The sequence below is a fragment of the Phoca vitulina genome, unplaced genomic scaffold, assembly GCF_004348235.1.
Source record: "Phoca vitulina isolate PV1807 unplaced genomic scaffold, GSC_HSeal_1.0 scaffold31, whole genome shotgun sequence".
NCBI lineage: Eukaryota > Metazoa > Chordata > Mammalia > Carnivora > Phocidae > Phoca > Phoca vitulina.
Window position 1 is genome coordinate 23466346 of NW_022589734.1, and position 21201 is coordinate 23487546.

At 49.4% G+C, this 21201-nt stretch overlaps 2 protein-coding genes across 2 annotated transcripts in view; one reads left to right on the forward strand and one right to left on the reverse strand.

Annotated features, from left to right (window-relative positions):
• GPLD1 (glycosylphosphatidylinositol specific phospholipase D1) overlaps positions 1 to 3923 on the reverse strand; it is a 55062-nt gene extending 51139 nt beyond the window's left edge. Inside the window, exons 1-2 of the mRNA XM_032424725.1 lie at positions 3827 to 3923; positions 891 to 946 (exon numbers count right to left, since the gene is read on the reverse strand). Coding sequence (XP_032280616.1) covers positions 891 to 946; positions 3827 to 3923 — 153 coding nt within the window. The remainder of the gene's footprint in view (positions 1 to 890; positions 947 to 3826) is intronic.
• Positions 3924 to 7177: 3254 nt separating this feature from the next.
• The window catches only part of ALDH5A1 (aldehyde dehydrogenase 5 family member A1), a 24360-nt gene continuing 10336 nt past the window's right edge, over positions 7178 to 21201 (forward strand). Inside the window, exons 1-7 of the mRNA XM_032424739.1 lie at positions 7178 to 7495; positions 10935 to 11018; positions 11826 to 11996; positions 13406 to 13522; positions 16761 to 16904; positions 18153 to 18296; positions 20335 to 20493. Coding sequence (XP_032280630.1) covers positions 7178 to 7495; positions 10935 to 11018; positions 11826 to 11996; positions 13406 to 13522; positions 16761 to 16904; positions 18153 to 18296; positions 20335 to 20493 — 1137 coding nt within the window. The remainder of the gene's footprint in view (positions 7496 to 10934; positions 11019 to 11825; positions 11997 to 13405; positions 13523 to 16760; positions 16905 to 18152; positions 18297 to 20334; positions 20494 to 21201) is intronic.

Genomic DNA, 21201 nt, shown 5'->3' on the forward strand with positions numbered 1-21201 from the left:
GGTCAGTGAAGATAATCAAACACTGTTCAACTGCCAAGTCGGAAAGTTGAAACTAATGTATAAAAGTGGTTTGAGGACAGGATGGATTTCAGTTATCTCACCATCCTGTTTTCCATACTGAACTGTCAAAACTTACTGGTAATAATTTGATCCAATTCTGATGTCACCAAGGAATATTAATCACTCTTATCAAAAGTATTAAGAATCATCTTTGCACAAAGCATTATGTAGCCTAGAACCAGCAATAGTGTATAGGGTCAGAATAGAACCACTTTGAGGATAGATACAGGAAAGCCATCAGATAGTCTTAACCAAGAATACAGTAGGAGGAGACATCAGACGAGCATCTCAGAGCGGACTTCTGAATAAACATTTCCTGCTCCTTGTGCTGATGCAATTTTTCTATGACACAGTCAAGAGGTGAAAAATTTATCTCAGGCATGACCTTTGTAAAAACAAAAAGCTGTACCATTTTAATTCTTCCTCAATTTTTCAAATTTTGATTCATCATTAAATTATTCCAGTGATACTATTTAAATGATAATATATATCATTACATATAAATTATATATGTTTTATACATATAAAAATATAATAGTATTGAAATATTTTAATTATATAATGTATATAATATATAATATGTATATGTTCAAGTATAAATTATATATAATATGTAAGTATACATAATATATATATTCAAGTATATATTATATACCTATGTTCAAGTAGCACTGGAGGGGACATACACCTTTTATAATGCCAAATATTAATGTTTTATGAAGACAAAAAGGACTGAAAATTATTGCCTAAATATCTGTTAGGACCTTTATTTTGGCACCTATGGAAGAGAGTTAATGCACAAGGAATAAGAGAAAAATTAAACTTTATACCTCTTTGTAGTTAACTCTCCCATCCTGAAGGTGGAGAAACTCCAGAGCTCTGTGTCCTGAGAGAAATATATAAATCAATTAAATCAACTGTAGCTAAAACAGAACTTATTCAAGATGTTTTAAAAGGAAAATTGGGGCACATGGGTGATGCAGTCGGTTGGGTGTAGACTCTTGGTTTCATCTCAGGTTGTGATCTCAGGGTCCCGGGATCGAGCCCCGAGTCAGGCTGTAGGCTCAGCATGGAGTCTGCCTAAAACTCTCTCTCCCTCTCCCTCTGTCCCTCCCCCTGCTCATGCATGCACGCGCACTCACTCTCTGTAATAATCTTTAAAAAACTAAAATAAAAAAAGTTAAAAAAAAGGAAAATATAATTTTGTCATTGCAACTGTCAAGGAAGGGGGAAATGAAAATTAAGTGTGTACTCACTAGTCATCTTCATTAGGCATAGTAAGATTCATACGATAGTTATATCACTAAAAAATACAAATCAAATTTGCATGGTGATTTGAAGTTTCTGCTTAGCTGGCACTATGCCCCTGCACAGCTAGGTCTCCGTTCCCTCCTAAGTCGAAGTAAGTAATTCCCACATTTACAGGTGTGTTCACAGAGTCACACAAAATACATGTGATGTGATGAGCACAGTGGCTGATACACGGTAGGAGCTCAGTAAACAGAAATGTCATCTTATTTTGCCTCAACACCCCCCCCCCACTGAGGTAAATGACCCTAAGCAGAAAATAGGATACATGGCCAAAACCATGGACTGAATCAATTACTCTCGAATGTTTTTTCATCAGTTGGGCCACATTAGATGGACCAAAAAAAAAAAAATCCCAGGTTACCTGCTCCACCCATTTGCAGGGACACACACACATACATCCACACCCTGAATCTTCCTAGAATCTAAGACGAACATGCCTTGTGAAGTCACATTCAAAGGGGACACCTTGCTTCTGTTGTGAATCACATCCAGTTTTGTAATTCATACAAAAATACAGCCACTCCTCTAAGCATAACACTGTAAGATACGGGCTCCCAGCCCACATCAGTAACCTGGACACAGGATTGCCGGGATTTACAGCTCCAAACCACCGAACGAGACCCGTTCTAATTAACTCACAGAACTGTCAGCCTTCCAACAGGCTTTACATTAAGTGAAAACATGAACCAAGAGATTTACAGAATCCTCAATAATTGGTAAATGTTGGAGTTTTTTCTTTCACATAAGACTCCTCAAAATCTATGCAGGTTAGGAGTGGTCTTCAATTATGTTCACATAAACAAAGTTTTCTATATTAATATATTTATATATTTATGATATATAAATATAATAGATAATACAATGTATGTATATATTTAATATATTTTATATTTCTATTTAATATTTCTATTTAATATTAATATTTTATATAATGTATTGATATATTTAATGTTATTATTAATAGATTAATATATACAAAACATATATTCATATATGTTTAATCTATTAGGATCTTTGGTACCTACTGAAAAAAGGCAAGCAGTTATCCGATTTTATTAAAACTTCATATTTCATCTGTGTTTAAATACATTATACATTTTATATAATGTATTGATATTGTGTTAATGTATTGATATATTTAATGTTATATTAATAGATTAATATATACAAAACATATACTCATATATGTATAATCTATTAGGATCTTTGGTACCTACTGAAAAAAGGCAAGCAGTTATCCGATTTTATTAAAACTTCGTATTTCATCTGTGTTTAAACTAAGGATTAAAAACTCTCCATTTATACTTATTCTTGAATATTTCCATTTACACTTGCTCTTTCTCAGGCTACAGTTCTAGCAATTTGAATTTCAAAGAATTTACACCTGGACGATACTTCCAAATTCACTGAGACGTTCAGCTTCCTTACTTTACAGAAGAGGAACGCAGAGAAAATGAGTTGCTCTGACTCACGTAGTTTACAGCTGAGCCGGTATTAGAACCTGGGTCTAATTCTCTCTTCTACTGTTTCCTGACTGCTCGTAGCAATAAATGTATTTGGAAAGAACACTGGACTGGCTCTCAGGACATGCAATCCTAGGCCAGCCCTCTAATGAGCTAGCTTTGAGATTCTCCAGATCGATTTCCTTGCATGTGAAATACAGGGACTGAGCTCAGTGACCTCTAGTGCCCTTTCAGAAGGCAAAATTCTGGGATCATAGGTTCTTGTCCACCAGAACTCAATAAATACCTCGGTCTATCTGGCACTGATAAGCTTACACAGTTTATTTGTAATCTTGTTATGATTGGTACCTCCTGGCCAGGTGGCCTGACTATAAAATATTCTTGATTTTATCTAAAAGAAAACCCAGATTTAATCTGAAAACTGTTGTAGAATATAATCCTACTCCATGGGTTAAAAAAATATTACAAATACACTTCATTCAAGAACCAAATTCACCTGTATCTGGCACTCTGCCCTCACCCCCGAGCCCGTCCTCCCCAGCTCCTGTCATCGTCCCGGTCCCCTCTAATGCCAGTAGCCAGACGCCCTCGCTTCCTTGCCCTCCCTGGAGCCAACCACTTGACTCAGGGGACCCACTTCCGTGGCCACAAGTGGCCCTGTACACATACTTGGAAATCTAAAACAACAAAAACAACATTCCTCACTCCTACTGAGTTCCACCCATCTTCCTCCTCTCCCATTCTATCAGTTCTGCTTCACGGCAACCGCGAGTTTCTCCAGCTCCTCACTGTTTGCCCACCCAGAGAAACAGCCAGGGGCCGATCATCAAGCACCCATCGTTCCCTTGCCTCCTGCCCGCCCCTCCACGGAACCCACCCGACTCCAGTCCGGGGAACTTGTTACCAATAGGTGGGACCGACTTCACATCTCTTCCTTAACACCCTTTGACAGACTTAGCATCCCTAATCCCAGGCAAGGTGCAGGCACTTACCTATCTCGATGTGTGTGGAGATGCCACATGGCGAACCCCCTGGGCAGAGGGAGCCCAGCGCGATCAGCAGCCCAGGCCAGAACCTGCAAAGGGACATGCCCTCGTTACTCGCTGCTCCTTGGTGACACAAAGTGCTCAGAACTGCGGCGGCAGAGCCTGAAACCCAGGCCCAGACCCACGGCTTTCCCTCTAAGCAGGTCACTGACCAGGCAACCAAGCCTCATTTCAAAATAATAACACTTCCCAGTCAACTGTTTAACTTCACCAGAACAGCAAACAAACTCCATTTGGGGGAGGGGAAAAAAAAAAAAGCCATCAACTGAAATTTGAATGTTCTTAGCCGGGAGCATGGCCACTTTGTGACCCAGGTGTCCTCCAGATTTCTTTTTTTTTTTTTAAATGTTTTATTTATTTATTCATGAGAGTCAGAGAGAGAGAGAGAGAGGCAGAGGCAGAGGGAGAAGCAGGCTCCCCGCCTAGCAGGGAGCCCGATGCGGGACTCGATCCCAGGACCCCGGGATCATGACCTGAGCCGAAGGCAGACGCTTAACCATCTGAGCCACCCAGGCGCCCCCTCCAGATTTCTTGTTAACACGAAATTTGTATGGTCACCTTAGCAAAGTTGTCTCCATTTCGCTTTCTTCAAAAAAGACACAGACTCACCTGTCTAGACTAAGGGTCCACATGCTGATCGGCTCACAAGGGCCGATCCCTCAGGCATCCTTTGCACACCCGTATCAGGGGCCCCCGAGTCCTCAGCCTCTGAAGCCCCAAGTGCTGGAAGAGCTTTTATGACGATCAGCTGGAGCTGGCTTCTCTTTCAGGATTTGGCAACAGATACTGACATTTGCATGGGATTACACAAGAGCAAGCACTCCTGGTCTATCTGCTTCTGGCTTATGGGGCTTGTCTCAAGTCTGTTGCACGGTCAGATTCCTGCACCCCAAGCAAAGACGCTGATTCCACTGGGGGCGGGAGATATGGGACAGATTTCAGACCAAGAAACAAGGATTCAGAAAATGCTAGGCTCAGAATATTACCTGTCAAGAAGTATCTGGTCTGTAGCCCTTAATCCATGGGAAAAACTCGGTGAAGCTCTTCGTGGAAAAGGTGGTAATCTTGCAGCTCAAATTATGCACATTATAAGTGAAAAGCAAGAAAGGGGATCCTGAAAGAGTGGGAGGAAACTGTACTCATGCTCAGGTGAGCAAATGGAAGAGAAGAATAGAAGATGGGATGATTGAGACCCTTAGGTCTCTGTCAAGTTTCCTCTGTAACCTTAGCTTAGCCACCTGCAAGCCCCAGAGAAAAGAAGCCCACAGCTGTCCCCGAATCCTGAGGGCATTGGGCCCCGCTGCTCCTGACTGCTTTTAGGCCAGAGGCCATGAACCTTGGCTAAGGTGCTCTCTACACATAGGCCTCATCTCCCCCTTACTGCAAGTGGGGGAGCAGATGGAGAAGGGTGGGAGTAGAGGTGGGAGTGCCCAGGACCAGGCCGGGTGAAGAAGAAAGGTTCCAGACTGACCCATCACCCCCAGCCAGGCTCTGGGAGGCATCGGGCAGCCTAGGAGCAAGACAGGAACCTGAGGGGAATTGTTCCTACTCTGAAAGGGGGCTTGCAGAGGGCACAAGACGTCAGAGAGAAGGGGCGGCCAACATCAGGACTTTCCTAGGCCTTAGGCACTTTTGCCTTCGTGGGCCCCTTCCTTCCTAAAAATAAAAAATAAGATTTTACATCTCTGTTGACCTAAGTATTCATCTATTTATATTCAACCTAAAAGGTTTTTTTCCCGATTTTTAAAAGAAACAGTTTTGTGTGCCACTGAGCGTACTATGGACCGTAGGCAGAGCGCCTACTGGAGCAGTCAGCTGGAGAAGGGAGGGCATACTGTCTGAAACAGAACCTTACGGAGATAAGCGGACTGACTGTGGATCAAGAGGCTGCCACGGTCGTGCCAACAGTAGGGCTCCCTCTGCAGGCAGCAGGTGGAAAGACGCCGGGGATACCCACCGGGCGGCGGTCTCCACTCCAGGACCTCCTCTCTTCCCCCAATTCCTCCGGTAGAATACAGGAGGAAACAGCGAATCCACACACACACACACACACACACACACACACACACACACACACACACACACTAAACTCTGCTGTTCCCACTTCTGCTAGATGTGACTCACTCAGGACTGAGTGACGCCGACTCAGCAAAAAAACAAAGCCCAAATTTAAAGGTACTGCCTCCGCATTCTGCAAATAAGAACCCAACGTCCCAGAGAAAGTGGAAGAGCCCACAGGCTCCGGAAAAGACAGCAAGAGACTCAGCGCAGTAGGAATGGAGAAGCAGAGATACGCTGAGACTAGTGCTCCTAAATCAATGCGTAGAAATGGGCTTCACTCGAACCCACACCTTCGGAGGATTGCCCTGCTAAATTCATCTTTGTATCCTCGTTAAAGCTGAGGCCTCCTTCCTGCTTCCAGATTCTTAGGCTCATGTCTACTTGTAATGATACCTCGCTTGGTTCAATTCTGACAAATGGTCCCACTGACCAGTTGGAGGCCTAACTTTCATCTTAACTAGTGGCTTGTCCTAGGGCAGCTACTAGGACTTTGAACGTTGTGCTGAATTTAATGTAGCAACTCTGCTAAGCCATTAATTATGTTATCTCGCTACAAACGAGAGAACTTTCTGCAAGAAAAGAATTGAGGATGATTTGTTGAAGGTCGCACACAGCTTGTCGACAACAGATTCTGAGCTTGGGGCCAAACCGGTCTCTCTCTGGAAGCACTGGGACACATCGGGGGACCCCCTGCTCCCAATGATGGGGGGCATAGGTAAACACACACCCAGAAAACCGTCCAGGCGGCAGAGCAGGGAGCCACACTTGCCCCGCGCAGAGAAGCCCCAGCCTGGACCCCGAGTGCGCGGGAGTCGTGGCGATGGAGAGCGGGGATCCCGCCCTTGGCGGCGGGGGCACCACCAGCGCATCGATGGACCCCGTACAATTCCAGTGTTGGGGGATGCAGGTGGGGGGAGGGGATGGATCGCGGGGGGAGCGGGGGGAGCGGTTGTCCCGCAGCAGCTAGGCAGCTAAGGTAATTACACAGGAGGGCTCGAGGCCGGCAGGGTGAGGCCCGCAGGTGCATCTCCCGGCAGCCCTCCCGGTCTGGCGGAGCGCGAAGCTGCGGGCCGCGGGGGACCGGGTGCGGCGCCAAGGACGCGGGAGAGGGCGCTGCTCCGCGCCCCCGCGGGCCCGGCGCGTCCCCGCCGCCGCCTCGCCCCTCCCGCCGCCCCGACCCTTGCTCTCGGGCGCGCGCTCGCTTGCCTGCTTCCTGCCGCCGCCGCCTCCGGGGCCATGGCGACCTGCCTGCGGCTGCCGAGCTGCCGGGCCCCGCGCCTCCCGCCCGCGCCCGCCGCCCGCGGCCTGCGGCCCCGCCGCTCCGCGCAGCCCCGCCGCTCTGCCGGGGACCTGGCGGGCCTGTCCGCGGCGCTGCTGCGCACCGAGCGCTTCGTGGACGGCCGCTGGCTCCCGGCCGCCGCCGCCTTCCCCGTGCACGACCCGGCCAGCGGCGCCGAGCTGGGCTTGGTGGCCGACTGCGGGGTGCCCGAGACCCGCGCCGCGGTGCGCGCCGCCTACGAGGCCTTCGGCAGCTGGAGGGGCGTCTCGGCCAAGGTGAGCGCGCTCGGGGGGCCCCGGCTTGCCCCATAGAGAAACCAGCCGCGTCGCCTCCCCCTCCCCGATTCCCCAGGCAGAAGGTCGTAAAAACGAGGACAGAGGTGATCCGCGAGTAAGTTTGGAGCGTCGGCTTGGTCCCAAGCACTGTGCCAGGGGCCAGGGACAGGCGCCGCCCTCCAGCCTCTGAAATTGTCCGGCAGGGGAGGCGGAAGCCTTCGGTGTCCAGCGAGCCGAGGGCACGGTGAGCAGGTGGAGGGGCCTGAGCGTGGGGGGCAGGTGCGCGCACCGGGGGCTCTCCCCGGCCGCTGCAGTGCAACACAGGGAGGCTGGTCGGGAAATCGGGCGCTGTGCGGGCCGCCGACCATTCTCCAGGTGTCGGCCTGAATAGAGACTGCTGTTAACTAACACGTCCTCGGCTTGTAGATGGCCGTCTGCGCACGACCTTCCCTCTGCATTTTCCGGTGTCCTAACCTCTCCTCCTAAAGACACCAGTCATACTGGATTAAGACCCGCATCTATGACCACATTTAACCTTAATAACCTCTTTCAAGACGCTGTTCGAGATACAGGGGGTTAGGACTTCAACCTATGAATGGAGTGGGCCCAATTCTGCCCACACATCAGAGTAGCCTCACTGAGGACCAGGGCTGCAAAGATTGAAGGAGGGACGGGAACTCCGCTGGAGCAGAATTCCTGAGTCAGGGGCATGCCTGACCCGTTTGTAGAACAGCCCGGAGGCAGGGGCAGCTCTGAAGGCCGTAGTAACAGGGGGCGGAGGGGCTGGATCCAGTGGGGTGTGCAGCCATCCTAAGGACTGGGGTTTTACCTTGAGGGAGGCGGGGCACCACTCCAGGGCTTCGGGCAGAGCTGTGACCAGGTTTGCGGCGGGAAAGGGTACTCTGGCCCCAGCGTGGAGACCAGGTGGAAGGAGGGGCACGGTGGGGGCAGAGGCCTGTTAGGGGGCTGTTGGCGGAGATTGAGGCGAGAGGGGACGGCGGCTTGAACCAGGGCGCTCTGCAGAAGGATGTTGTGACCAGAGCGTCAGCTGGAGGCCCTGGTCATGTTGGGGTGCGAGCGAAAGAGGGGTCAGCCAGGACCCCAGGCTTCCAGCCAGAGCACCGGGAAGGAAGGAGTAACCACTAACCACCAGCTGAGACGCGGTAGGGGAGGAGAGACCGGGGGTGTTACAGGCGTCTGGGAAGCTCTTCCGGCCCAGACTCGGCTTCGAGACTGGTTGTTCGGAGCCCCAGGGCCGGTGCCGGGACCGCTCACGGCTGCCGTCAGCTTGTGGTCACGTCACCTACCTGACATCCATGCCCCTGGAGCGTGAACGTGGCGGCGTCCGCTCGTCCTGCAGGAGCTGGAGTCTTCTCAGAGAACCTTCCTTCTTGGAAGGCTTGTGGAGCGTCTTGCTGAGGAAGTGGTGCTCGGCGGTCCCAAGGAGGGCAGGTCCGCCTCTGCAGGGAGGAGGGGTGGGCTGTGGCGGGCTCCAGTATAAGGCAGCCCTGACCCACCCCTCTTGCCCCCAGGCCTGTCTGTCCACCCTGCCCACCCCCATCCTCGAGGTCTAGCTCACCTGATGCTTCTGCCGTTGGGCTCCGCTCTCCTCCCCGCTCTGAACGGTGGCTGGGTCCGTGCGCCTTGGTTGGCCCTTCCCGGTGACATTGTTTGCATTGCCTCACGTCTTTCTTTTCACGGGTTTTAGGACCTCCTGTTTCCCAGCTCGCGAACTCCTGCAGGATCTCAGGGGAAACGGGAGCCGGATACTTACGGCTCTGTGAGCTAACGCATTAGTCACCAATGGCGGCTTTAACAAATTAAGGCAAATCAACACGACAACCCAAATCTATTCTCTCACTGTTCTGGCGGTCAGAAGTCCCACGTGTGTTGGCAGGGCTGTGTTCCTTCAGGAACCGCTCGGGGCTTCCTTCCCAGCGTCTGGAGGCGACCCCCACCTCACTCCAGCCTCCGCTTCTGGTACCACCACCTGTGTGCCTCGGACCGTCCTGCTTCCCTCTTAAGTGAGCCTTGTGGTTCCCTTGGGCCCACCTGCATGCCCTCCTCGCCTCGGGATCCTTTACGCGATCACATCTGCAAAATCCCTTTGCCCTGTGAGGGAACAGATTCGCAGGTTCCAGGGATTAGGACGAGGCCGTCTCTGAGGGCTGTTCTGGGCGCGTTGCAGGTGCTTTATCTAGTGCTTTCAGTGGCTCTCTGAGGTAGAGACTGGACGCAGGGTACGGACGAGGAGCGTGGCTGAGTTGGGCTCCGAGGCCGCCACCCACCACGCATCCCTGCTCGGGTGGGACACGAGCCTCCCTGCTGGAGACCAGCACACTCTCACAGCTCCTCACAAAGACCGCAGTGGTTTCCGGGGGCTGCCATCACGAAGTACCACAAACCTGACGGTTTAAACAACAGAAACATACTGTCCCAGCTCTGCAGGCTCGAAATCCCAAGTCAAGGGCTGGTTCCTTCCGAGGGCTCTGAGGGACGGATCTGCCCCAGACCTCTGTCCTTGACTTGCAGGCGGCTGTCTTTTCCCTGTGTCCCCCCATATCATCTTCCCTCTGTGCATTCCTGTTTCTGTGTCCAAAGTCCCCCTTTTTACAAGGAGCCCCCTTTTATGTTGGAGTAGGGCACACCCTAATTTTAGATTAACAAAACTTTTAAAAAGTTTTAACTTTGAATTTATTAAAAATTGAACGTCAGTGTAACTTGCTTGCCTCGTTCACATCTGTAAAGACCCTGTCTGTCACTGTCTGAGGTACTGAGGGCTGGAACGGCAGCACTTCTGTTTGGGGCACACACCATTAACCCCCGACACGGGCCGTGCACCCTGAGCGTGGCCCGTTGCCTCCCCTGGCTTCCGGTGTTCGGCCTGGACGTGTGTTTTCCGCCAGCAAGCCGAATCTACTTTGCATTCCTGCAGTTCTCACGGTGTTCCGTGTCCTCTCAACCTCTCTCAGGCGAAGCATGGACTCTGTGTCGCACAGGCCCTGGGCTCAGATCTTTGATTTCTTTCTCCAGGCCACGCCCCCTAGAGCGTAGTCTTTTGTCTCTCCCCCAGAATAAGCACTGGCCTGGAGTCATCAGATTCCTCCCTGCTCGTGCACAGGGCGAGCTCGGAACCAGAGCTGTGTGGTGAAGTTACTCGTCTTTGTGCTCTTCGACCCAAGTCTTTTTCTCTTTTACAACTTATGACTCAATACAACCCTTAGATGCAGCTTGAAATGGAATCTTCCTTATTGCTCATCAAAGAAAGGTCTGCGCACCTGACACTAGCATTGTGTTATATACACGTCACTTACGCATCATTTTAAAAAAGAAGAAGACAGGTCAGTCTGTGTCTCCCCGAGCGTGAGACCACACAGCAACCGTTTGAGGACACGGAAGGTTATTTTTATTTCTGTTGCTCTTTTTCTTTCCTTCCCAGGAGAGGAGTTCATTACTTCGGAAATGGTACGACCTAATGATACAAAATAAGGATGACCTTGCCAAGATAATTACAGCTGAAAGTGTAAGTTCAGGGCCCTAACTTGCTCCCCTAAAAAAGCTGTCCCAGAATGCTCAGGCTCAAGCCCGGGCAAGCCTGCAGCTAAAGAAAATGGGAAGTCCTTGCCTAATGATCAGCTATGCACTAATTATTGTGCTAGGCCTCACATTTGCTAGAACAGTTTGTATGTTCTACCCTTGAATGATATACGAGAAACATAGATGGAGCTGGAGCCTGTGACACTAAGTGAAATCAGTCATTCTGAGGAAGACAGCTACCGTATGATTTCACTCATACGTGGGATTTAAAAAACAAAGAAAAAAAAGACAAAGAGACGGACTCTTACATACAGAGAACAGCCTGGTGGTTGCCAGAGGGGAGGTGGGCGGGGAGCGGGGGGACAGTAATAATAATAATCCTGGAGAAAGAGATTTTGAGTGGAATTATGTGAATAATGCTTTGCCACCATTCCACATTTTCTCTCTCTGATTGGTGTGGTTGACTTTCTTCACGCTGCGTGTGTGTGTTTAAAAACGTGCCAGAAGTTTCTCCATAGCTGTAATCATGGCTTCACAGCAGGGTCCCAATGCCCAGAAGGCGTCCGAGGAGAAACAGGTGCGAAGGTGCCCTTCTAGCTGCCGGGCTGCAGACGGATTGTGGCCTGGCTTCCCGTCTCCACCTGTCGTTCCACCTCCTCGGACGCCCGCTGGGGTCGCGCATTTCCCATTGGCCCCGGGGCTTTGGTAACGGGAGAGTGTCTGCTCTGCGGGCCACCTGGCAGAGTCATGCCTTTGTCGTGAGACGCGGCGAATGTGTCCTTTTCTGATCCAGGGGAAGCCACTGAAGGAGGCGCAGGGGGAGGTGGTCTATGCCGCCCTTTTCCTGGAGTGGTTCTCGGAGGAAGCCCGCCGCATCTACGGAGACGTCATCCGCACCCCCACAGGAGACAGGCGGGCGCTGGTCCTCAAGCAGCCCGTTGGGGTGGCGGCAGTCATCACCCCGGTACGAGGTCCGGCAGGACGGGGACGGGGACGGGCAGGACGGGCGAGGTCCTGGGGTAGGAGATGGGGCGGGACTGGGATGACACGGCCTTCTCCCTTGTGAGGAGGTGCGCCCCCCCGCCCCCCGGCTGCGTCCGTCCCCTGTCCCGCGGAGGGGTGTGTGCTGGTCCTCTGTGACACCCAGGTGCGGGGCGGTGAGTGGGAATGCCGTTGGGTAGCTCCTGCAGAGGCGGACGACCCACAGCACGACCCCGGGCTTTTCTTCCAGGCCGGGCCTAGCACGTCGGAAAAGATCTTTTTTATTTTTAAGACTTAAGCTGTGACACATTTAATGTGCCATGGCGTGCGGAAAATTTTATGCTCAGTTTACGATTACCGTCCACAGCCCAGTATTAGTGTGCCGACCAGCGGGCACTGGGCCGGGTTCTGCAGGTGAGAAGGTCTCCAGATACAGTATTGCGTCTGCCTGGGTGGGGATGCGGCCCCTGGGGGGCGCCCCGCGCTCTCCTGGTGACCAGCCTCGTGTGGCTGCCGTCCACCACGTCCCCCGTCTAGTCCTCGAGGGTGGCCGCTGGCGTCAAGACTGCTGATGTGTCCTGGCCCAGACACCCCCTTAGCCCAGCCTGACCAGGTGTGCCTCAGCTCGCTGTTCCCCGGCTGCGTGAGCCTGGGTGAGGGACTGAGCTGCTCCCGGTTTCCCCAGAGTAATGTCCTCGTTATTCCCCGGTGTGGTAACACCGCAGCGGGTTGGGGTGAGGATTTCATTAATTATCATTTAGAAGTGCTTCCTAGCACAGAATGAGCACTAGACGAGGATTTGTCAAAATTTAAAAAAATGCTATTAATATAGATATGGAGATAACTACAAATATCTATCCATAAATAGAGGGAAGGAGGTCATAAATCATCTGCCATTTTCAAAATTACCTTGGCTGGTATTTTCTCCCAAAGGGTCAGCGAAACTACGGCTTTCAAGCCTAATCCAGCCTGCTGCCTGTATTTATAAATAAAGTTTTATTGGGACCCAGCCATGCCCGTTCCTGCGCACACTGGCTGTGTCTGCCTCCACATCAGAACCACGGACTCGTTGGGGCAGAAACCGTACATCCCACAGAGCCTAAGTATTGGCCATCTGGCCCTTCACAGAAAAAGGTTGCCAGCTCCCCGTGTGGATAATCTTGTACTGTTTCAAATTCTGGGAAGGTTTCCCGTCTTTACGAGCCTATGCCTCCAGAGTCCCTGAGTTGACAGGTGTCAGGTGTCCTGAGAGCTCACCTGAGCAGGAGCCAGAGAACCGCTGTGAGAGTCCATTTGTGCAATGGAATTGTTGACTGACTTCCTGACCTGCCTGGTCTTGAACTATGGGGCGGTCCATCCTGTCTCACACTTTCTCTGCTCTTCTGACCCCAGTGGAATTTCCCCAGTGCCATGATCACCCGGAAGGTGGGGGCCGCCCTGGCAGCCGGCTGCACCGTGGTGGTGAAACCCGCCGAACACACGCCCTTCTCTGCCCTGGCCCTGGCCGAGGTGAGCCTCTCCCCCGTGTTTGTGCATAGCTGACAAAGTCCAAGCCGGGATTATTTATCCAGGGCAGAAAGAAGCTGATTCGAAGCCTCCTTCTTTGGCTGCATCTCATGCTGGATGGGTTGTGTTTTAATTTCCTAGCAATTTTATTTTAAGTCAGATATTTTATTTTATTTTTTTAAGTAGGCTCCACACCCCGCGTGGAGCCCAACGCGGGGCTTGAACTCACGACCGTGAGATCAAGAGCAGATCTCCAACCGACTGAGCCCCCCAGGTGCCCTTAAGTCAGATGTTTTAGGAAAAAAACAATGGATGGGGGACTTCCTGACATCTGTAGACAATGTGTGTTTTAGGCTGCCCTACAAATAGTACCTGTCCGTCACTTTTATTAAGTAGGCAGGCAGACGACTAAAATATGGGCATTTCTCACATTTTAGGGAACCTCTTCTTTACCTCTCCCTTCTCCAGTTCAGTCAACATTCAGTCAGGTCTCGCCATTCTCCTGTTTAAAACCGTCCAGTGGCTTCTCATGTCCGTCCGAGTGAAGCCCAGACTTCCTACAGTGGTCTCCAAGGCCCTGTGAGATGCCACCCCCCGAGCCCCAATCCCCCCCTCTGCCCTTACCTTACCTGTCACTCCGAAACTCCGTACCCCTCAGCTCTGGCCACTCTGGCCCCTTCCGCTCCTCAGACCACACCAGGCTCACCCCGACCCAGCTCTACACCTGCCTTTTCTTCTTCCGGAAAGTTCCTCCCCAGATGCCACCTTTCCAGGGAGGCTCTGCTGGCCCCCTGTTGGAAAATCACAGCCTCAGACTCCCGTGCTCCTGATCCTTTCTCTGCTTTGTTCTTCTTCCCGTAGCTCCGTGCCACCTGACATGCTGGCTGTCTCACGGACACGAGCACGTCAGCTCCGCGGAGACGGGGACTCGCCTCTGTTTCGTTCACTGCGGAATGCCAGAACCTTCTACGGTGCCTGGGCCCGGGAGGCCCTCAGGAAATGTTCGCGGTAGGGAGGGCTTCCGAGCCGTGAGAGCCACACTGGGTGTGGGGGTCTGTTTCTGGCCTCGTCATCTGCATCCTTCCTGGGCCGAGAGTCCTCCTCCTTTGGGTCCCTGTGCCGCTGTCTTTGGCCCTGTGGTCGGCTGGAGAAGCTTCTAGAAGGCAGCGACAGTTGCCACGTTGGCTGTTCGGAGCTCTCAGGGACCGGGTGCGGCTCCAGACCTTCAGGGCACTTCCCCAACGGCATCTTATTTCAGAGGCCGATTGGACGTTTTAGTCCTATGGAAACGTTAACCGAATGGAAGGCTTCTTTTAGATGAGCTGTTACGGTTTTCCTTGAAATGATTCTTAAATCTGCACGATGTGTGTAAGTGAACTTACTACTAGACTCCTCAGGCGTGCAGAGTTAGCGGTGTGCTTCCTGCGGGTGACGGCGTTCAGAGCCCGCACCGATCTATGACCAGCAGACCCCTCCTGCTTACGAAATTTATCTGGAAACACACGTCTGTGTTGATCGGAAAGGCTCAGGACCACGTTTTTTAAAAACCTCTATGAACCTCATCCAGACTTCGTCAGATGTCGGTTCGGCCACCTCGTGTCCTTTTATCGGGAGACGCATACGGCCAGCTGTCTCTTGTCATGACGTTGGCAGGGCTGCTGGTCAGTGCTGCTCATTTCTTTTCTTTTCTTTCTTTTTTTAAGGATTTCATTTTTAAGGCATCTCTATACCGAACGTGGGGCTCCCTGCTTTTCATTTCTGACCCTAGTTTTTCCTTGTATTTCTAATTCTTCCCTGTGTTCCCTTACCTCATTTCTAGAATTTCTCTGATTCATGTTGTTCTTTTGTATCTTGGTACTTCTTTTTTTCCTTCATTGTAAGTTACCGCTTTGATCTGTTTTGTGGGCATGTCTTCTGGGAATGCTTTTGTTGTCCAGGAGGATGCTTTCTGCTCTTTAGTTTCTTATTTTCTTCTAATAATGTTGTATGGGATTTGATTTGGGTATTTTTCTGAGCGTTTACTTCATTTTTATACGAAGTTAGTTTTCCTAAGCTTTTAGCAGGAGGCCCCATTCTCTAATTCACGGGCGTCTTTTGTTTTCCGCCCTGAGATTTCCGGGCTCCGTTCCCTTCCCCGCTGGACCCGAGCCTGCCCTCCTCTGTCACCTGCCCTTGCACCGGCCCGGGAGCAGCGGTGGGCTGCTCTCTGGCGGGGCCATCAGATCGCTTCCTTCTGCGCTCCTCCCGCAGGTGCTGACGCTCCCCGCTGTCCCTGGCTCCGCACCCGCGGGTCAGGAGAAAAAGCAGGTTGCCAAACCCTCCGTGTTGCGAAACTTCCCGGGGCAGGGCTGCCTGGCTCCTTATCTCGGTGGTCTGGCCGCGGGGCCTTTGCCGAGGTCGGCGTCTTTGAAGCAGGTGCCTGGGGGGACAGACCTTAGGTCAGCCCTGGCGCGGTGGGGAACGACTGTCCGGGGCTCGCACTACATCTGGTCTTGGAAGTGCGGCCTCGGATGCTGTGGTTTGGCTCTGTGATTGCCCTCTCTGCGTTCAGGAGGGGACTCGGAGAGAGCGCAACACTCCGCGCTTCCCGCCGTCTTCCCAGAACCCCAGGCGGATTTGCGCAGGGGTCACAGTCAGTGACATTCAGAAGTTCCCGGGATTCCAGACGTGCCTGATCAAAAGAGGGCCGCGGCGGGTCAGCGTGCTGGCCCCGTCCTCCCTGGCGCGGCGTGGGCACCAGCCCCCCGCGAGGCCTCCCGTTCCTCACCACTGCCCTGGGGGGTCCCCCGCGGGACGGCCTGCCACTGCCCCCCACACAGGAGGTGCCCCGGGAGTGCTCCCCTGCGCCCTCTCCCTTTGCTTCTTCTACAGGTGAACCCAGAACTTCCGGAACTCTCCCTGGATTTTTCTCGGGAAAGAAATCCAAGGGTTTTTTGTTTTGTTTTGTTATTTTTTTAAACAAAGTAGCATTAAAAATTAATTAATTAAAATAAATTTAAACAAGAAAGTGGCATTAAAACCGTGCTATAAAATATTTAAATGTGTGACAACACATTTAAAATCACTTTAGCATGAATAAGGATCTTATTTCAGTTCCAAATATATTCTTATTCTGTCCCCAAAGCCAGCTTAGTTGTTTTTTTTTCCCCCCATTACCTTTTGGATTAAAACCTCTATTTCTCTTTTTCTGTTTTTCCAGTTTGATCATTTGCTGCCCCCTGTTTGCTGTTTCTCTTTATAGCTTGCAAACCAGGCTGGAATTCCGCCAGGTGTGTACAATGTTATTCCCTGCTCTAGAAAGAAGGCGAAGGAAGTAGGGGAAGCGCTTTGTACTGATCCTCTCGTGTCCAAAATTTCCTTCACTGGCTCGACAGCGACTGGAAAGGTACGTGACCTAAGTCTCAAAGAAAACAGATGTCATTCTAATATTTTCTCTCTCTAGAGAGAGTAGGAAAATACTAGTTCATCTTTAGCACCCTTCTTAGGGAGATCTGCAGTGGAGGGTTAAGAGGTCCGTGGGATAAAGTAATGTCTGATCACCATCCAGAGACATTTTGGATGGTGTCCCTTACTTACCGTGACATGACAGAGGTCCTCTCGGACAATACTGAGGCATTGGGGTGACCAGAGTTCCCATTATTAGTTGCATGTAAAGTGGCTGAAGGCTCTCCATTGTATGTCCTCAGTTCTGGAATGCACATTTTTTTCATAATCTAGAATTAAAGGTTCCAGAAACATACAACTGATGTTGAAATGGACGTCTTAGAACTGAACCAAAATTGTATTTAGTATAAAGGTACTTACAGAAACAGAAAGGTCTTTTTGTTTCCTTAAAAAGCTTTATAATTGTGCATTGAGTCAGCAATTCTATTTCTACAAATTTATACTGAGAGAATAATTGCAGCGTTATTTTGAATAGCAAGGAATTGGAAGCCTAAATTTCCCACAGATGGGGGCTGAATAAATAAATTTATGGAACAGCCATGCAATGGAACTTTATGCCGGCATCTAAAGGAATGTTCTAGAAACGCGTGTGCTACCATGAGAGAATCTTCACAGTATAGTGTTACCCTGGAGGAAGAAGGTATAAGGTGTTATGAACATGTTAAGGTGTTCCAGATATGTGGTTAATTGGGAAGATAGAGCAGTTTACAGAACTGTATAAATCTACCATTCTGTTTTCTGAAAAAAAAAAAAAAAGTGCATCTATATGAACCTGTGTATGTGGCCAAATTCTGGATCAATATACTCTAAAATTTTATCAGTGGTAAGCTAAGGGTGTGGGATTCTGGGTGATTTTATTATCTTCCCTATGTTATGATTAAGCCTATTACCATGTAATTTTTAATAGGTAGTACACTACACGGTGCAAGAAGCAAGGCAGTGTAAACATGCTTATGCTCAGAAGGCTCTCGCCTGCCCGACTCCCTCCCTTCTGTCCGTGTAACTACTTTGAATTTCTTGTAGCCTTCCTCCTGTGTCTTTATCGTATACAAATATATGTTCTTATGCAAACGGTCATCCTGGAGACACTGCTGTGCCCCTGGCTCGTGCCCTGCGGGGTCAGTGTTTGAAACAAAGGCTCACCGTCCCGATCCTGATGCGGCGCTCACGGTCTGTCGTCTGCCTCCAGATCCTGCTGCACCACGCGGCGGGCTCTGTGAAGAGGGTCTCCATGGAGCTGGGCGGCCACGCCCCGTTCATCGTGTTTGACAGCGCCAACGTGGACCAGGCTGTGGCAGGGGCCATGGCGTCCAAATTTAGGAACTCTGGCCAGGTGAGTCCTGCAGTGTTTTCCAGGGTGTGTGTGGGTGTGTGTGCGCACGCACGCGTGTGACTGTATTTCACAAAGATCTTACCGCCTAACTCACCTCCTGGAAGGAAACTTGCAGCTTCCTTCCATCATTCGTCCTTTACTCACTTTCAGCACATATTTAGTAAGGGCTCTTTTTGCCGGCAGCTGTTCTCGGCTCAGAGGGTCCAAAGAGAAATAAGGTGTAATCCCTGGCTTCGAGCAATTTCCTGAACAGCACATGTTTAATCACATTGTTCTCTTCGTCTTCCTACTCTTTGAATCTGGTTATTTTCATAGTTTTCCCCTCATTGGGCTTTTCTCTACTGAACAGATAAAATCATCTCCTCAGATACAAAACAGCCCAAACAGCTAGGGCCTGAGGCCCACAGTCTTAAGGAAAAGGTAGGAAAATGTTGAGATTGTTCTTGAAAAACTCAAAACGCTATTGCCTGGGTCTCACTGTCCCTGAGATGGAGGGGGCCTGATGGGCACATGGTACAGCGTACCCAGAGGGTGTCCAGGTTGTCATCGGGAGAGTGGTGGCTCGAGCTCACACCTCCACAGGAAATCCCGGCTGAGCACATCTGGCATGACCTTCAGAGTGACCTGATACAGATGAGGAAATGGAACTCTGGAGACACTGGTTGATTTGAAGTCCTAGACCCTTGGGTCGCAGTCCCAACTCAGTGGACCGAGGGTCCTGTCTCCCAGTTTCTCTCCAAGCTGTTGCCAGGAACCTGGCGTCTTATAAAATATTCTTAAGTACTTTGTCTCAGAGTACCATCAATAAGTAGTTTTAAATGCATTCCAGAGACAATAAAAACTCCTGAAAGGTAATATTGTGGGGGAAAAGGTGAAATGTCATATAGTACTCTATATCAAGTAGTTTTCATCCTTGTATTGACCTTCGGTGATTAATTTTCCCCTTTCATATAACCTTAAATAAGCTTGGTTGTTTCAGAAATACCTTTGTTTCCTTTTAGAAACGTAAAATGTTAATAGGTGCAACCTTCAGAGTCACACTCATAAAGCTACAACTTTGAGGTATTGCTTGAAGCCAATAAAAATGCATAGGACAAAAAATTATGTCTATATCTATTTATCTATAGTTTCTACTAGAAAAATACATGATTAAGAAAAAAGACAAGAAGAAAATCTGTCAGTGATAACTGCATTTCCTATAATATGGTTATATTTTATAATTTAAAAATATTAGGTCTAGCAGTGCTTAGGTGGCTCATTTGGTTGAGTGACAAGCTCTTGATTTTGGCTCAGGTTGTGATCTCAGGGTCCTGGGATTGAGCCCCATGTTGGGCTCTGCACTTAGCAGGGAGTCTGCTTGAGAATTTTTTCTTTCTCCCTCTCCCTCTGCCTCTCCCCCTGCTCACACATGCTCTCTCTCTCTCTAAAATAAATACATCTTTAAAATATATATATTTAGGTTTAATTAGAAAAAAAATAAGCGAGAGTCTTTTCAATAATTTAGGCTGACATGGAAGAATGGTCTTGTGTCCATTTTCAAAATGTCAGATTCAGCCAAACCCTGAACAGTTTAATAAACTAATAGATATAAGTCAGTCTCTGACTGCCTTCCATCCTGCCCCTGCTCTGTTGTTGCAGCATCACTGTCTCTCATGGAGTCACAGGTTTTTTATGCTCTTTTCTTCTTTCCCTATTTGTTTTATAGTGGCTTACTTAAGCCATTGGAAAAAAACTTGGGTCAGGTGGCTTTCTCTTTTTTACACAGATATTTGTACTTGCTTACTTGTTTAACCACAAGGTGTGGCAGATATGGAGAAGGTTGGAGAAGAATGTGCACTTACTTAGTGTGTTATCTTTGGGCCCCACCCACATGGGGAGGGACATGGCAGATTGGACACAGGACGAGAGCCACCTGGGGAAGTGTTTTCATATTCAGAGAGGTAGCAGCAGTCACACGTTTATTGGTTGGGTCAACAGCTTCTGACAAACTGTCCTGTGAGTTTGGGGTTTTTTAATTTTTTTATTTTTCCCTGTCTAGACTTGTGTTTGCTCAAACCGTTTCTTGGTGCAAAGGGGTATCCATGATTCCTTCGTGAAGAAATTTGCTGAGGCAATTAAAACAAACCTGCGTGTGGGTAATGGATTTGAGGAGAGAACTACTCAAGGCCCATTAATTGATGAAAAGGCAGTAGAAAAGGTAAGTTCATTTGATTTTTTGTTAAAGTAAATTTCATGGTTTCGATATCAAAGGCTTTACTAGCAAAAAACACTTTGGTAAAGTGCCCAGCAAGGCTGTGTTGGAAACAAGGGAGAAATCAGGAAAAAGTGAATTTCTGCCCATAAGTATAAATCAGGTGGCTTCATCTGCCCATAAGCTTTTCTGGCTCTGGCATTACAGTGCCCATGAGATATGTCACTTTAGATCTTCTACTGCCCTCCCTAAATTTTCTGTGATCGTGGTGATAATTTTATCCCTAGCTGCCCTAGGAATTAGGATCATGAAAGAAAAGTTCTTTAATTTTTTGAACACCCAAAAGGAAAGGAAGACTGGTTTTGTTTTTAAAATCATGTATGTTTCAGCTGAAATGCTGGCTTCCATTGACAAAAAAAAAAAAAAAAAAATACCCTTCCAGAAGAGTCCTTGACAAAAGCATCCTGGTAAGGGAGATACGGAATAGCAGAAGCCATGCCCAGGATTTACAGATGGCAGGAAAGGGAAATTGCTTTTAGGAAGGATCTCTTTGTTTATAGAAAGTCACAGTCTAGATAGACCACTAGCTAGTTGTCCTTGTTGTTTTAAAACATAATCTCCTGTTTTAAAACATAATCCTTTTTAAGAAAGAAGATGTGGTGTGTATACACACACACACACACACACACACACACACACACACACACACACACA